At 34.1% G+C, this 18,090-nt stretch overlaps 1 protein-coding gene across 5 annotated transcripts in view; it reads left to right on the forward strand.

The window, feature by feature from the left end:
• ATP11B (ATPase, class VI, type 11B) overlaps positions 1–18,090 on the forward strand; it is an 87,383-nt gene that overhangs the window by 38,353 nt on the left and 30,940 nt on the right. For all 5 annotated transcript variants that reach the window (XM_012733350.1, XM_012733359.1, XM_012733336.1 and 2 more), the window contains 7 exons: positions 856–929; positions 1,003–1,106; positions 3,297–3,478; positions 4,925–5,128; positions 10,639–10,792; positions 12,595–12,697; positions 14,899–15,044. In XM_012733350.1, coding sequence (XP_012588804.1) covers positions 856–929; positions 1,003–1,106; positions 3,297–3,478; positions 4,925–5,128; positions 10,639–10,792; positions 12,595–12,697; positions 14,899–15,044 — 967 coding nt within the window. The remainder of the gene's footprint in view (positions 1–855; positions 930–1,002; positions 1,107–3,296; positions 3,479–4,924; positions 5,129–10,638; positions 10,793–12,594; positions 12,698–14,898; positions 15,045–18,090) is intronic.

An 18,090-nucleotide genomic window follows, 5' to 3' on the forward strand; every position in this document is an offset into this window, starting at 1 on the left:
TGTATTTCCTGTGATTTTATCTTCCAAACATTAAGGAACATTTGTCTATTTCCAGTATTTGAGAAATTAGTCTATTTTTTTTTATGTTCATGGTTTTACCAACTCCAGTTATATCTGTAGTGTTTTCCCAAGTTAAATAGAACCCATTCTTTTTCTACTTTCATGTCAAAGTCTCTAACTCATTTTGTCTTATAAACCATCATTTGATTAAGTTTCTGAGATGTGCAAAGCATTATATATGTGCATTATTATATAAATTCATACAGAAGACTTCTCAAGCCACATCTGACCCATCTACACAGTTCTTTTACAGTTCCCTAGAGAAGCATTTGATCTTCCACTAGCCCACATAGCAGGTCTGAAGTTCAAAACCAATGTGATATGAGCCTCTGTGCCAGAGTGAATGTGTTGTATGCCACTGTTATCTTAGGGTAGAAAGTTGATAATCACTTTTTACTGAACAACATATGAATCTGAGTGGGTCTGGATTACAACGCTTGCTCCGCCACTCATTAACTTAATTGATTTCAGTCACTTAGTAACTTACAACTACTTACTCTTTCTGAGTTTGATCGTTCTCATCTGTAAAATGAAGGAAGGCCTCCCTCCTTTGGTTTTCGTGGGTATGAAATGACATAAAGTGTGCAAAGTACATGGCGTTTGATAACTACTCAATAAATAAGTAGTTCTTCCTATAGTTGGTGTTACTGATGAATCAAAATCCATCATCTTAGAGGTTAGTTGAGATTAGTTTCTCACTCAAAATTAGTCATTTTATTTTACAGTAATCCTTTCTAAGTAGTCACATAATATAAATTTGAAAGACAAAGTTTCTTTTTTTTTTTTAACCCTTAGGTACAAACTGCTTCATATTCTGGAATTTGACTCAGATCGTAGGAGAATGAGTGTTATTGTTCAGGCACCTTCAGGTAACCCATCTAAACTTCCATAAATTTTTATTTGTTTAATATCAAGAACTTGATAACTCAATTTTCTTTTTAGGTGAGAAGCTGTTATTTGCTAAAGGAGCTGAATCATCAATTCTCCCTAATTGTATAGGTGGAGAAATAGAAAAAACAAGAGTTCACGTAGATGAATTTGCTTTGGTGAGTGCAGATTTCTGTGATTTTAAAAGCTCATATGTATGTATGTATGTATATCATTCATATGTGTGAAAGATTCTGGCTTTTGTTTGTACAGTAATAATCAAAAGTTGTAGATGATTATAGAAATTCATCAGCTCTGTTTGGATTTCATATTCTTTATTAAAAATTGACTTTTAACATAAAATATAAGTAGTCATTTTTAGTCAGGGAACTTCTGGCTCTAAAATTACTTTATTATAAAGGGGGTTGCTAAAAGCAGATAGGGAAAGCCAAGGGAAGTAGAGAAAATGGAACCATCATACATTGCTGGTGGAATTATAAATAGTACAGCCACATTAGAAAATAGTTGCAGTTCCTCGTAGAATATAGAGTAATGTAGTTACTATATGACCCAGCAATTCTGCTCCTGGGTATTCACACTGAAGAGAATTAAAAGTCTCTGTTCTCACAAAAAATTTGTACACAAATGTTCTTAGTAGCCAAAAAATAGAAACACCCTAATACACATCAAGTGATGAATGGATTAAACTGTGTGTCATAGCCATAAAATGGAATGTTACTCAGCTGTTGAAAACAATAAGGTACTGATTATTGCTGCAACATTGGTGGACCTTGAAAAGATTAAGCTGAGTAAAAGAAGCTGATCACAAGTGGCCATACATTCCATTTATATGGAATATCCAGAATAAGTAAATTCAGAGGCAGAAATAAGGTGAGTGGTTGCCAGAGGCTAAGTAAAGGGAAGGAAAGCAGTATCTGTTAATGGACATCAAATTACATTTGGGATTGATTAAAAAAAGCTGTTGAATTTAAAGAAGTGAATTTTAAGATACATGAATTTTCTTTCTCATAATAAAGGAATGTAGAAAATCTTATCAAGTATCACAATTTATATGAACAAGAAAATTATTAAGCTGCTCGTTCTTAGTTCTAGACCTCGGGATAACTCATTTCTGCTTTCCTACAATTGTAGGCTCAGTGCCATCTCTGCTCATTTGCCTTCTTTACTTATGTATGATTTCATTTCTCCCATTATTTGTTTCCTAATTTGTTTATCTTATCTACCTAACTGAAATCTCTGTGAGAACATCTGCATTCCTCTACTTAATATCATTTTAATATTCATAAAAATAGTGGCATATAGTTGATAATAAATATTTTCTAGAATTAACTCATTTCATTTTTAATACATAATGATTTTTAAGACTTATTTATGAATACAAGCACTGGGGTACAGGTCAGAGGTGTGGGGGGGAGGGGGTTTGAGAGGATTCACCAGATACAAAGTGAGAAATAGAATAGGCAGATTGACCAAAATACACCACTGAGGGGAGCAGCAGGCAAGACAGGAGAGGTCTGCTGCGCCATGTGGGCCAGCTCCCTGGCTGGGGATTGAACTCATGCTTCAGTGGCTGCAGATAGCGTCATAGTACTACTCTTTAACCTCTTGCATCATCAGAGAGACCACATATGATGGCTCTTTAACTTAATTTAAGAGAAATAATTATGTTTGCATGTGGGAAATTTGTGAATCAAATTTTAGATATTTGCTAAGTATACTATTTTAAAGTCTACACTTCCTGGTTTTGTTAATAGAACATTTATTAGTGAGGTTTTTTGTTGTTGTTGTTGTTGTTTTAGGAAATGTAAGGAAAAGTAACTTTTATAAGCTTTTGTATTTAAATACCAAATTTCAGATATTGATACCACAGAAAAATATGAGTCCATTAAATCAGATACTCCAGTGTATATTTCTAAATTTTGTGTAATTTCATTTCACCAGCAAGATACAGTGATGCAATTTAAAATCATTCATTTATGGACTCTAGAAGTACTGTTTGCATGATATTGGACACCCAATAGATTTCTTTATTTGAATTGTGAATTTCACATACCTAAACCCTCAGGAAATTACAAAAGTGGGCTAAACGGCAGATAAAAGTGGGTTTGTAATGCCTAAAGGAGAGTGAAAACTAGGACTTGTCTCTCCCTTGCCAATCCTGAAGATACTGTAATAAAATTTTCTGACTTTCCAGGTAAAACAGTGAAACTACAAATTGGATAATCTTTATGATCCTTTCTAGGCTCCATATTATTTGTAGTTGAACTTTGGTAATGGGGTCTTAAGTTTCTTTAGGTGAACTCTTGATTTCTTGCTACTTAATTTTGTCTTTAATTTTTCTGTTTTAGAAAGGATTAAGAACTCTGTGTATGGCCTATAGACAATTTACTTCTAAAGAGTATGAGGAAATAGACAGACGCTTATTTGAAGCCAGGACTGCCTTGCAGCAAAGGGAAGAGAAATTGGCAAGTGTCTTCCAGTTCATAGAGAAAGACTTGATACTACTTGGAGCTACAGCAGTAGAAGACAGGTAAGTATCAGATAAATCGGCAGTAACATTTTTCTCTGGTAAGACTTTTTGTAACCAAGTGTTCCTAATGTATGACATTAATCCCATTTATTGATATCCTATAACTTAATTATTTAAAATCAAAGCATTAAAATCTTCATTTTTCCCAGTCTATACAGTTTTTCTCTAGCCAAATAGTTAAAATAGATGAAATAAGCCAGGGCTATCATTTTGCCTTTAGGCTTGAGTTTTTTAGAATGCACCTCATTGTGCCATATGCTTAATTCTCACTGTTCCTCACACCGCTGCCCTTTTCTACTTTATAGGTCACCCGAACCAAACTCTTTAGCTTCCTTCTGAACAACTTTAGTTAAATAGTATCTCTGCTTTTGTTCCTTGGCAGGGCTGTGCTTTCTGATTTGATCATTCTTCCCATATCTGTTGTGAATATCCATAAAGTACAGTTCACAGATTATCCACACTCCAATAAGATCTTTCCCAACTCCCTAACAAGATTAAAAACTCTCTTTGTGAAATCTCAGTATTTTGTAATAGTTTTATTGTTGTCCTGTGGCAATCTATTACTATTTGTAAAAGATATTCTTTCTTAATCTGCAGATTCCTTTATGTCTATTTATTCTTTGTCTTTGTTCTCTCTTGAATTAAATTGATTCCACAAATTATGCCTTTTTGGTTTTTCTCTACCACCTAGATTTACGTTTTCTTGCATTTCTTTGATCTAGGTTTTGATTTACTTTTCATTGTTCACATGAGATTACTGAGTTGTGCTTGAGGTTATGTAGTATTTATTGTCTACAGTTTTAAACTATTGACAGGAGAGAATTTTTTTTTTTTTTTTAAGATTTATTTATTTATTCATACAGAACTGGGGTAAAGGCCAAAGGCTCAGGGACGGTGAGAGGCTTCACCAGAGACAGAGTGGGGAGCAGAACAGGCAGATTGACGAAGTACACTGCTGAGGGGAGCAGCGGGCGGGCCAGGAGACGTCTGGCTCGCCATGTGGTCCCCATGTGGTCTCCTCCGGGGCAGGCGGCAGGCGGGAATCGAACTCATGCGGAAGTGGCTTCAGATTCTCAGTGCTGCGCTCTAACCCGCTGCGCCACCAGGGAGGGCCTGGGAGAGAATTTTTTAACAAAAAAGTTAAAAATCTCCCCATTTGAAATTTAAGAGTTTTTAATAAGGTAGGAATTTATGAGCACAGTATACTTAGTTTGCTTCTACAAAAATCAACTTTGAAGATGTACTCCTAAAATAATAAAGTCATAGATTTTATGGTAACCAGATGATTATGAATTTGGTTATTTCTGTTTCTTTCCCCAATAGGCAAACATTTTAGTTGTATATTACTATATTGTGACAGTCTTACATTACCTTTTACTATAATTTACACTTAATATGTAATCAAAAAAAAATCTCTACTTCTAATTTTGTTTCTTTTGTTTTCAGACTACAAGATAAAGTTAGAGAAACTATTGAAGCATTGAGAATGGCTGGTATCAAAGTGTGGGTGCTTACTGGAGATAAACATGAAACTGCTGTTAGTGTGAGTTTATCATGTGGACATTTTCACAGAACCATGAACATCCTTGAACTTATAAATCAGAAATCAGACAGTGAATGTGCTGAACAACTGAGGCAGCTTGCCAGAAGGTAAAACATAGTTTCTGGATAATGATTTTCCGGGGTCATCACACTACAGCCAGTGTACCAAATATGGCCCACCATGTGTTTTTTACAGTCCATGAGCACTCAGTTTGTTTTTTTTTTTAAGATTTATTATTTGTTCATACAGAACTGGGGTACAGGCCAGAGGTTCAGGGGCGGCAAGAGGCTTCACCAGAGACAGAGTGGGGAGCAGAACAGGCAGATCGAGGAAGTACACTGCTGAGGGGAGCAGTGGGCGGGTCAGGAAAGGTCTGCCACACCATGTCGTCACCTCTGGGGCAGGCGGGAATCGAACTCATGCGGAAGCAGCTTTAGATTCTCAGTGCTGTGCTTTAACCCGCTGCGCCACCGGGGAGGGCCCGAGCACTCAGTATTTTTTATTTTTTATGGTGGATGAAAAAGAATGTAAGAATGGAAAAGAATATGAAGTGAATGTCATATGAAATTCAGATTTCATTGTGAATTAAGTGTTATTACTGCTATATTTGTTCATTTACCTATCATCATTGAAGGCTTTTGTGCTACACTAACAGTAGAGGAATTGCGACTGAATTTATGAAGCACCTTTATCATTTCTCATTGTTCCTTGACATATTGCAAATTAGAGTGAGGGTTACAGCTTGCTAGTGTTTTGAGTATTAACCAACTGCCACATGACTAAAATGTATTTTATTGTAGTGTTTACCCAGCATATCCAATCAAGAAAAGTGAACTTTTAATATTACACTTTTAAGCCACAATAGAATGCCAGTTATCAAATGAGAAAATAAAGTTTTGTTTTGTTTTTTTTTTTTTGTCGGGGACTCTTTGTTCCCCAATCACGGATTATGGGGGGGGGGGACAAGAACAGGCAGGGTCTCAAGGTGGGAGTGAAGTTAGCGAGGTGATATTCTAAAAATTGGGGAGTAAGGGGGAGCGGGAGTGAGGAAGACATTCGAATCAAAGTTGGGTGCAAGTCTTCCTGTTCTGCCTTTTGCAGAAGTTTATTTTATACATTAGGAGCAAGCAGTGGGATGACATCAGCACATGAACTGGGCTGAGAGATTACAATCATCTTTTTTTAAGAATAGTCTGGGGCCGTTTTAACCTTTACTTGAGATTATAACATTCTAAAATCAATCAAGGTTAAAAACAGGTACATAGGTGCACAAAGTTTATGACTAATATTAACTATAGGGATCAAGTAAGATAAAAGTCCCTTAAACCTTATCTACTACTTAATGGGTTTTTGTTTTTCTACCTGAGACATCCTAGGAGGCAGGAAGAGGAAATTCCTTGCAAATCAAATCTCTGAATAGGAGACATAGGTGAATTTCCTTATCTAAAGACCTGCAAAGACTAGCCAGAAGACTTTTGTGGATTCCTTTGAGATGTAGCAGATAGAAAACCTGACTAGTTTCAAAACAGGCAACCTGGATGAATTTCCACATCTAAAAACCAGACAATAGGAAGTTTGAGTAATTCTTTAGAAGCTGAAAAGAAGACTAGGTAGATAATAGAATGATAAGATTTAGGTTTTCCTCCATCCAGCAGTGAGAGAGACTTTGCAAAAACAGCCCTTTTGCTTTTATTTATCAGCCGGCAGTCAAGTCATTTGACTTCAGAGGAATTTCTCACCCTGGTGCAGTGCTTGCTTGTCAGGGCAGGCAGGCCTTATGCGGCTGAGACAATCCAATGGTAAGCTGAAAGTTGCTCAGAATATTTTGATATTACGATTATACAAAAAAGGGAGGTTATAACGTAAGTTAGCAGTGGAAAGTCTGATTTTTCAGAGTTTTTCCCGATCTACCCGGAATCTGTCAGACGATAGATGTTGCATAGCTTGTGTCAGTTTTTGTTGAATGATACTTTAATGCACTTTCTGTTTGAAATTACATATTCACAAATGACATAAAATTTCAGTTGCAGGCAGTTCTAAATATTGTATTAAAATGCAAAATATCAATTCAGAAAAAAATTAATAACTGGGTATTTGCAGTTGATTTTGATTGATGATAGGGAGCATTAACTTTCTACCTTAATTGAATATAATATTATTTGCCTCCCCCCAAAAAGATTTATTTTTCTCATCAGTAGAAGTCTATAATTTAAAAAACATATGTAAATATTACTATTATTACATAGTTTTACTTAATAAAAATTTTGACCAAATTTTATTAAATCAAATTTTATTAAATCAGAAGTTTTAATAAAACTTTCATCAAAGTTTGTTTCCTCTTTTATGTGTACCTTGGTCCACACACCTCAAATTTAAATACTTATTTCTAACCTTTTATAGAAGTCATTTGCCAACCCCTGATCTGTTTTTCATAGTCAAGGAAAATTCATCTGCCTTTTACTGTACAAAGATTTAATTACTTTATTTATATAGTGTATTCATACACTATATTCATTTTTTCTAAATACATATTTTATCTGCAGATTGACTTTATTTAGTAGCCCTCACTTAACACAGTATAATTTTCACAATAAATTGCAAGTGTAAGGATTAGATGATCTTTTTAGTGGATTATATTTTCTAAGATAGCCATATAAGTCAATAGAATTATTTACCAACTTTTAGAAAGTATCTATTCTAAAAATCTTGGTTAGAATGAAGAATTACATACCTTTTTTAAAAAATACCTTCTAAAACTTTACCCCTTCTTTTATAAACATGTTTTGATTGTCTCCTGTGTAGGCATTTGGAACACAGTCCTATGAGTTGTTTATTCTCAAAATACTTACAGTTTATAGGATAAGCAGAAATAAATATATTATCATAGAACTATCACAGATAAGAATATTGTCATAGGCTTATCACAACTGAATTGTAATTGATGCAAGAACAGAAAGCTGTAGATGGACTGAGGAACAATTAGCCTAGCACTGTGAAAGAACTCATGAGTGTGGAGTTGAAATAACTAATCAGAGATGAAATAACTAATCAGAGAGTAACACTGAGAAGCAAAGAGAACAATTCCCAAAGCTGAGAGAGGGTTATTCAAAGGATTGAGAGTGTGAGATGTTATACTATGATTAGAGAATGGGATAAATAGGAGAGGGTACGGACAGTATTGACATGAGGTACAGAGATGACAGAGGTTACCGACTATATGCCAGAACTCTGAGGTGCTTTTCCATGTTTCATAAATATTATCCCACGAGTTGTAAGATAATATGGAAATTTATGAAGCCTCTCCAGAAGAAAACATGATTTAGTGTGTCTTAGGAGGCTTCCATAGAAAAACTGATCATGACCTCTCCCATTCTTGACTATGACCCCTTCTTATTATTATTAGGCATACAATTTAAAACAGAAGACATTGGCGAAAACACAGGCTGATAAGCAAAGTTGGACCAGTAAGGAAGAAAAAACCATTTCAGATATTGGAGCATTATTTAAAAAAAAAAAAAAAAAGGCCTTTTTTAAAGTTTGTTATAAAAGTCAATTGATTATCACTTATTATTTATAATATGATATAATGGTGATTAGGCATACTGTAAAAGGCATCACTTTAACTTTTCATTTAAAAATAGAAATCACAGGGCCTCCCCAGTGGCACAAGGGATTAAAACACAGCACTATGAAGCTGTCCACAGCCACTGCAGAATGAGTTGGATCCCCAGCCAGGGAGGTGACCCACATAGAGCAATAGACCTCTCCTGTCTCACCCCTGCTCTCATCAGCAGTGTATTTCAGTCAATCTTCCTGTTCTGCTCTCCACTCTGGCTCTGGTGAATTCTCTCACCCATTGTACCTCTGGCCTGTACCCCCGTTCTGTATGCAAAAATAAATAAATCTTTAAAAAATAAAAATAGAAATCACAGCCACTATGGGAAACAGCATGAAAATTTCTCAAAAGATTTTTAAAAAGAACTACCATGTAATCCAGCAATTCCACTTCTGAGTATATAATCAAAGGAAATGGAATCACTAAGAGATGTCTACATCTCCTGTGTTCATTACAAAATTATTTACAATAATTTAAGACATAAGCTAGTGTCCTTTAATGGATAATTGAATAAAAAAAAGTGACACAAACACACACACTGGAATATTATTCTTCCATTAAAAAAAGAGGGAAATTTTGCCTTTTGCAACAACATGGATGAATCTTTAAGGCTTTATGCTAAGTGAAATAAGTCTATTAGAGAAAGATTACTTATATGTGCCAGGCCCTGGGGTGTGAAGGAATGGAAGATGTTGGTCAAAAGATACAAACTAATAGCTTATTCTTAACTAATTTGTTATGAATAAGTTTTGGAGAGCTAATGAAACATCATGGTGCTAGAATTAACAATACTATATTACATATTTGAAAGTTAAGAGTAGAATTTCAGGACCCTCCCTGGTGGTGCAACAAGTTAAATTGCAGCTGCAGCCACTTCAGCACTAGTTCAATCCCTGAACACATGACACACAGCAGACCTCTCCTGTCTTGCCTGCTGCTGCCCTCAGCTGTGTATTTAAGTAAATTTTCCTGTTCTTCTTCCCACCCTGTCTCTGGTAAAACCTCTCACCACCCCTGTACTTCTGGCCTGTGTCCCAGTTTTGTATAGATAAATATATCTTTAAAAGAAAAAAGTAGATTTTCTGTGCTATTACTACAAAAAATTGGTAGTTACATGAGAGATGAGGTGTTACAGTGTTAATCATCTTGCATTATATATGTTGCACACCTTAAACTTATATAACTTAGAAGTCAATAATAAGACTAGGGAGAAAAGTTAAAATGGAGGGTTGTTTTTCAGTAGCAGTCCCTGCTATACTGTGAACACAGTGGTGAACTATATAGTATTTTCCTTGAGGTAGATAAGCACAGTGCCACTTTGAGTGCTGGCCTTCAACAAAATAAGGGAACTTGCAAAGTAACAGAATCTGAGCACTGCTTCTTTCATTTTAACGGCCTATTACTAAAGGGGGAGTGAGAAGAAATAGTTAAACAGACTTGAAAATTACTCAGACAGCATGCACCTACATACAAGTCCATGTTCTACCATAATGATATCTAGGATTGCAGTTCATTGCAGAGGTTACTATAAAGAATGTTTGCTTCAAGAATGTTTGCTTCATTCCTTCCTTTCCTCCTTATATACATATAAAAAGGTCACAAATTTTCCTGAATATTTTTTATCTTAATTATTTTATTTAAGAGAATTTGCTAAATATGTTTTTTTTTATTTTTATAAAACTGTTATAATTGAGAGACTATTTGAGAATATTTGTTATGATTTGAGAGAATATCTTCAGATTATCACACTTTTTAAAATACAGTAATTGTAACTATGTATGTAAAATTGAACATCTTGTTTTACTAATTGTGCCAGTGACTCAATTCTGCTTAATATTAACTTCTAGGTAATACAACCCACTTTGTTCCCTAACATACTGGTTTCTGAACCGTAAAGTCTGGGTGAATGGTCTCTTGATTAGAATCTTTGTTTATTACATGAGTATAAATAATATGGCTTAATAGTATCTTACCAAGTATTACAATTATTTTGTGTTTTAGAATTACAGAGGATCATGTGATTCAGCATGGTTTGGTGGTAGATGGGACCAGTCTATCTCTTGCACTCAGGGAGCATGAAAAACTGTTTATGGAAGTTTGCAGAAATTGTTCAGCTGTATTATGCTGTCGTATGGCACCACTGCAGAAAGCAAAGGTATGTGGGTGTAACTGAGGTAAGTAAGACCATTTGATACTTTTCTTTTCCTTTCTGGCTTCTTTCACTGAGCAGGATCCCTTCCAGCTATATCCATGTTGCTGCGAAGGGCATGAATTTATCCTTTCTGATTGCTGAGTAATATTTCATTATGTAAATATAGCACATCTTCTTCATCAAGTCATTTATTTTTGGGCATTTGGGTTGTCTCCATAGCTTACCTGTTGGAAATTGTGCTTCAGTAAACATAGTGGTACAGGTGTCCTTTTAAATTAATGGTTTTGTGTCCTTTGAGTAGATACCTAGGAGAAGAATTGTTGGATCTTATGGAAGCTCCATTTTTAGTAGTTTTTTGGAACATGTAGGTGTTATAAATATTTCCATAAACATATTTCAATCTTAATGTAGTCTTTAAAGTTAATGCTTACCTACTTCCATTTGGTAGTATGCAATATATGAATCTTACCAGGAGTCAGTCACTTCTCATACTACAAAGTTTAAGCCTGTACTTACAGCTTTGGAATTTTCAGAGTGAATATTAAAGTTTCAGCTATTGATAATGATTTAGAAAATCTATGATGGGTAGTAGTTTGTGATTTCGCTAAGACATAAATTTGAATATGATGCCTAATGTTTCACAATTTAATGAGCATTTTAAAAATTCTGGTAGAATTTATATCTGTAACATTCAGGTAGATTTATATTTATGGAATCTTTTATTCTTATGAAGTAATCTGTTTGTTAAAAATGGTATTAAGTGAAAATACAGAACCTTGGTAAAAGCTGAAAATTTGTGAAATGAGGCTATATACAGGAAATACTTAAAATTCCACTATCATGCAAAGCCTAGACAAGTTTTTTTTTTGTTGTTTTGTTTTTAAAGATTTATTTGTGCATACAGAATGAGGTACAGGCCAGAGGCTCAGGGGCGGTGAGAGGCTTCACCAGAGACAGAATTGGGAACAACAGAACAGGCAGATTGAGGAAGTACACTGCTGAGGGGAGCAGCGGGTGGGTCAGGAGAGGTCTGCCACACCATGTGGTCACCTCCGGGGCAGGTGGGTATCGAACTCATGCGGAAGCAGCTCCAGATTCTCAGTGCTGTGCTTTAACCCACTGCGCCACCAGGGAGGGCCGACAAGTTTTTTTAATAAGTCTGTGTTTTTGTAATTTTGGATCTTGAATTGTATCTTTCACAAATACCCTTGGAAATGATATCTATATGCTGTTCCACATGCAGCTATAATAAACTAGATGTGTAATATTTTGGCTTCCTGGAACTTTGTTACAATGTTTATAGTACTGTAATTCATGTACATTAATCTATGAAGACTGACATTCAGGCTAAACAGGACTAATGGTATAACAGGTTCCGTATGAAGAAAGTTTGACAATTCCAAAGAAACCCTTATTTTGATTGTATCGTATTTAATCTTTACTGCTCTTTTACATTTTTTAAATTACAAGGAAAAAATACTCTTTTCCTGTTTTATCAAACAAAAATTTCTTGAGAAAGAAAAAGTTTTGCCTGACAAAGTTCAATTAAGTACAATTGTTTTTCTCTTGACATGATTAAAATTTTTACAGATATAAGCTGTATATAAGATTCTGCTTCCCATAATAAATTCCAAAGTTTATACTCTGTTTTGCTTTGTCATTTCACACATTCCTTATAATCCCTCAAGAAACGATCCCAGTGCATATTATTATCTACATTAGTCTACTGTTCTCACAATTATTTCATATAACTGACTTTATATAAATACAAGGAAATTGAAATTTCATAAATGTTTGTCTTTCAGGTCATAAGACTGATAAAAATTTCACCTGAAAAACCTATAACATTGGCTGTTGGTGATGGTGCTAATGACGTGAGCATGATACAAGAAGCACATGTTGGCATAGGTGATTTTTTTTTTTCCTGAACTAAAGTTGATATTTGCTGATTTTGAATTTTCATTTTGTGGACTCAAGTGCCATATTAAGTGTGAATGAAAACTAATTGCAAAATGATGTTCACACTGTATCCCCATCAATGGTTCTATTGTACCCTTATGGTTTTAAAATTTTGTTTTAGAATATTATTACTTATCCATGTAAAGAGTCTGCCTCTCATATTAAGGACAATTTTATAGACAGGAAATTATACCAAACTACAATATAAACATAGATATAAATTTCACAGTTTTTTTAATTTAATAATTTTATTACAATTTCTGTTTTTGTCTAAAATTGTCATTCAGAACTCTCATTTTAGTACATTAAAATTATCCATCATTTCCTTTCTAAGCCATATTCAGACCTGTCTTCACAGATATATATATAGCTGTCAGAGAGAAAAGTATGAGTTTCTATTGATGGGTAAAATTTTGAATTTCAAACAGAATTAGGCAGTTCCTGTTCTGGAATCACTTTTATAGATTCTTTTAATGAATAGCTGTTGGGTCTAATGTTCCAGTGTATCTCTCTAGTGAACTGCTTTGCTCTTTAGGATGATTAACTCTTCATTTGAAACCTAATTTTCTTTCTAGTTTGTAATCTGTTGTGTCTCCATAACAACTTGATGTTGACATAATTATAGCATAAAAGACTAGAGTTTAATTCTTGTGTGACAAAAGCTAGACCCATGAATTAAAATAGTCAAGCATCTAGAAATTTAGTATATAACAAAGATTGAGAGAAACAAGCTATTTATTATAAAATATTGATATAAGTTAGTTACTTGGGGTTGAAAAAAAAAAAAGCTGAGTACATTCCATTGCTTACAGCAAAACTATTTCCAGATGGATAATGATTTAAATAAGTTTTAAAGATCATAAAAGGAAATTTTAACAAATATACTGTAATAAGAGGCTTAAAGGGAACTACAAAGATCAATTTGTTTCTTCTAGAAACAAATTTTAAAGACAGACTAGCAAAGAATATTTACAAAGTGGGTGATACCTAATATGTGAGACCTGAACAATTAAGGTGAATAAGAAAATATTTGCAAGGATATGAGCCGTCAGTTGCCATAGAAGGGTAAATCTATAATATATACTAAATACATGAAAAAGTTTTCAGTCTCAAAAATAATCAAAGCAATAAGAGCAAAAATTGCCTGTCAGATTGGCAGAAATTACAAAGATAGATGAAACCTAGAATTGGCAAAGATATAACAGATGCTCTTATACCACATTAGTGGGAATGTGGTTTGATTTAATGAAAATTTTGATGTGCACCTATTTACTTAGTAATTAGGGATCCAGAAATTTCTTTTAAGAAAATAAACAATTACGTTGATAAAGATATATATTATAAACAATGTTCATAATATATTAAAGTGACAGAAGCAGATTATAAAATAAATAACCTCATGTTTATATACATGTGTTATATAAATATAAAGTATACAAAGTTCTAGAAGTTATATACTTTTAGACCACCACCAAAAATGGTATTTTTCATTAGGTATTAATAATTATCTTTACCTGTAAATTTTGGAGTATTTCCTTTATGACAAAATTGAAAATTTAAAGATAAAATAAAAAATTTTTGAAAGCTTCCTCCAAGGAAAAAAAAAATCTGACACATAAGTCTTCTACAATGAAAAGGTTACCTTCACCTAAAATAAAATAATCACTTATCAAGTAAAATTATGTGCTAATTTCATATGATATTGCACACGTTTAGACACATTCTGTTTGACTTAAGCATGAAAGTTTTAAAACCAGTAAATAATCTCATTTTTCCCAATTTCATACCACTCAACTTGAAAATTTTATCTTCATTAAAATTATTTTTAAAAACTGTTTTAGAGTATCTTTTAGTGCTTTGTGCCTATTTGTGTAAAAATTAACGTTCTTACTTAGATCTTGAACTCTGAATGTTTTTATATTAATAGTATTTTATTTCATGATATTCTAATTCTTTGTCAATTGTTGCTACATGACAGGTATATAGTGTAGCTTTGTATTAATTACATATTTAATTTTAGTAAAACAATATTTAGGAGTCTTCTCTCCACTGTATGTTAGGATATACAGTGATCCTAAGATATATGCAGCTATATCATGAAACTCACACTAGTTATCATGTAATTTGCCTTTTTGTCCCCTTTATTACAGGAATCATGGGTAAAGAAGGAAGACAAGCTGCAAGAAACAGTGACTATGCAATAGCTAGGTTTAAATTTCTCTCCAAATTGCTTTTTGTTCATGGTCATTTTTATTATATTAGAATATCTACCCTTGTACAGTATTTTTTTTATAAGGTGAGTTCATGGCTGTATCTCACTTTATGAAGTTTTTTCCTCTTTTCAAAAACATTTTTAATTTTAACATGCTTCAAAATCTATGCCTTAAGTTTTATTAATGAAGCATTGCAATATAACATTATATAGGTTTCAGGTATGCATCATTATAAATCAATACCTGTATACATGGAGTGTTTTATAATTAATTACTAAAAGTAATTTGTGGTTTCAATTTCAAGGTATGCTATTCTTACACAAATTATTCTCAAAAATTATTTCTACAAGTAAAAATAACAGGTATTTTTTGTTTTTTGGTCACAAAGCTAATATGTACTAATAGAAAATACATCACTAGTTGCCTGGAATCAAGAGTATACAGGTGATAGAATTCACTAGAAAGGGATATAAAAGAACTGTTTGTTGTGCTGAAGTTCTCTATGGTGGTGGTTATACAGGTGTATAACTTGTAAAAACATCAAAATTTGCACTTAAAATTAGTTTTTTTCATTGTATTTTTCTTATTGGTATAACACTGGTTTATAGCACTGTACATGACTCAGCAGTATAAGCTCATACCTCTTCAAATGTATGTTACCATACCACACATACCACCAAAGTACCCACAATTCTCTACCACACTCCTTGAACCCCTTCCCTTCTTTATTTCCCATACCTCACCCTGCCCCAGATAACCTCAATTCTAAGTCTGGTTTATAGGTTTGTTTTGGTTAGTTTTGTCTGTTCTTTGTTTTGTTCTCTATGTCTTACATATAAGTGAAATCATCTAGTGTTTTGTCTGTCTCCTTCTACTTTGTTTTACTTATAATCCTCTCTAGTGCCTTCTATGTTGTTGCAAATGGCAAGATCTCATCTCTTGCTATAGTTCAACAGATCCCATTGTGTGTGTAACACATCTTAATCCACACATCTATCCTTGGACACATAGGTTGTTTCCATGGCCTATTGGTAGTTATTGTATCTAGTGCTACAGTGTAGCATAAGAGAATACATGTATGACTTCAAGTTAGTGTTTTTGCATTCTGTCAGTAGATTCTTAGCAGTGTAATTGCTGTATCTTACGTAGATCTATTTATTCTTAATGTCTCAAGAATCCTTCCTTCTGTTTTCCATACCAACAGTGTACAAATGTACCTTTTTGTACATTCTTCCTCACTAGTACTTACTATTTTTGGTCTTTTTGATATGGATCATTCTCACTGATTTGAGGTGGCATCTCATTATCATTATTTTGCATTTCCATGATGATGAACATTTTTTCATGTGCTGTAGCCATCTGTTTGTCTTTTTTTTTTTTTTTTTTTTTTTACTGTGGTAACATTGGCTTACATTGTTGTTTGTGTTTTAGAAATATAGTTCCCTTCAGGTGTTGTTAGTGTATTGCACCCACCATCTAATTAGCTCTCCTGCCAATTTTTTTTAGTCTTTTTTTTTTAACCTTTATTTATTTATGCATACAGAGCTGGGGTACAGGCCAGAGATAGAGTGGGGAGCAGAATAGGCCAACTGACAAAGTACACTGCTAAGGGGAGCAGCGGGCGGGTCAGGAGGGGTCTGCTGAGCCATGTGGGTCACCTCCGGGCCTGGGGATCGAACTCATGCTGAAATAGCTTTAGCTTCTTAGTGCTGTTCTTTAACCCTCTGTGCCACCAGGAAGGGCTCTGCCAATTTTTTTTATTGGGTTGTTTTTGTTAAATTTTATGAGTTCTTTGTAGATCTTACATATTAGCTTCTTGTCAGATATATGCTATACAGATACATTCTATTTGTTAGACTACTTACTCGTTTTAATGATAGTTTCTTTTGCTCTGCAAAAGCTTTAAACTTTGGATACTCATCTCCAACAAGGAAGGGGGAAAGAGCATAGGCCCATCAAGGGGGCAACATCAAAAATGATACATTTTATTCTGCACAAAGTAGCACACACTTTGATATCTTCAATGTTATTTTTATCTTGAACCAGGAGTTAATTTAACTCCAAGGTGATAGTTTTTTTTGTTTTGTTTTGTTTTGTTTTTTTAAGATTTATTTATTTGTGCATACAGAACTGGGGTACAGGCCAGAAGCTCAGGGGCGGTGAGAGGCTTCACCAGAGACAGAGTAGGGAGCAGAACAGGCAGATTGACGAAGTACACTGGTGAGGGGAGCAGCGGGTGGGTCAGGAGAGGTCTGCCACACCATGTGGTCACCTCCGGGGCAGGCGGGAATCGAACTCATGAGGAAGTGGCTTTAGATTCTCAGTGCTGTGCTTTAACCCGCTGCGCCACCAGGGAGGGCCAGTGATAGTTTATTTTTAATGCCATCAGTGACCTTTGGTAGTCTAGTGAGATACATAAACTACTTAGTTTAGGTGTACTGGATACATAAAATGAAATACATAAAATTATAAGAATACTATGGGAAATACCATTCTCTTTTTGACCCTCTTGGGCCACATGAAGGTTACATGAAAATGTTGAGAGTTGTGCTTCTGGCATGGGAAGCAGGAGAATTGGGCAGACAGAGGCTATATTAGGGAAGTTGAGGGTCTGTGCAACCTCAGTATGAAGAAGTCCTATTACCAAGACATTAATACTCCATTGCATCCTGTATTGCCTATATTACTACAATTAAGAAGTAGTGGAGAGCAATGAAAGAACATAGTAGGTTGCATATTGCTAGTGGCATTTTTTTCTAGCTTTTTCTGTGACATGAGAATATGGAAATAGAAAGATATTTTGATGGTTCCACTTATTATTAAATGTTTTTGCATTTTAAAGCTGTTATAAAGCCCATAATTGGCTAAATTTTAAGTAAATCTTACATATTGCATTATACATTGAAAGTATTGAATAATAGTCAGAAATTTAATTCAAATTGTGGTGTTGCTTGCCATTGATAGCATCAAGAGTATCTTAACTCTGACATTTTCATTGTATAAAATACTTTTAGACATTTTTTAATAAAATGGGATAAATTCTTACAGGCAGATGTACTTAACCATATCAACTTGAGATTGCATTTAGATTTTTTTAATAGTTAATCTTAAGAATTGTCCTTCCCAGTA

Source organism: Condylura cristata, unplaced genomic scaffold (assembly GCF_000260355.1).
Source record: "Condylura cristata isolate star-nosed mole 26May11 unplaced genomic scaffold, ConCri1.0 scaffold00003, whole genome shotgun sequence".
NCBI classification, from domain to species: domain Eukaryota; kingdom Metazoa; phylum Chordata; class Mammalia; order Eulipotyphla; family Talpidae; genus Condylura; species Condylura cristata.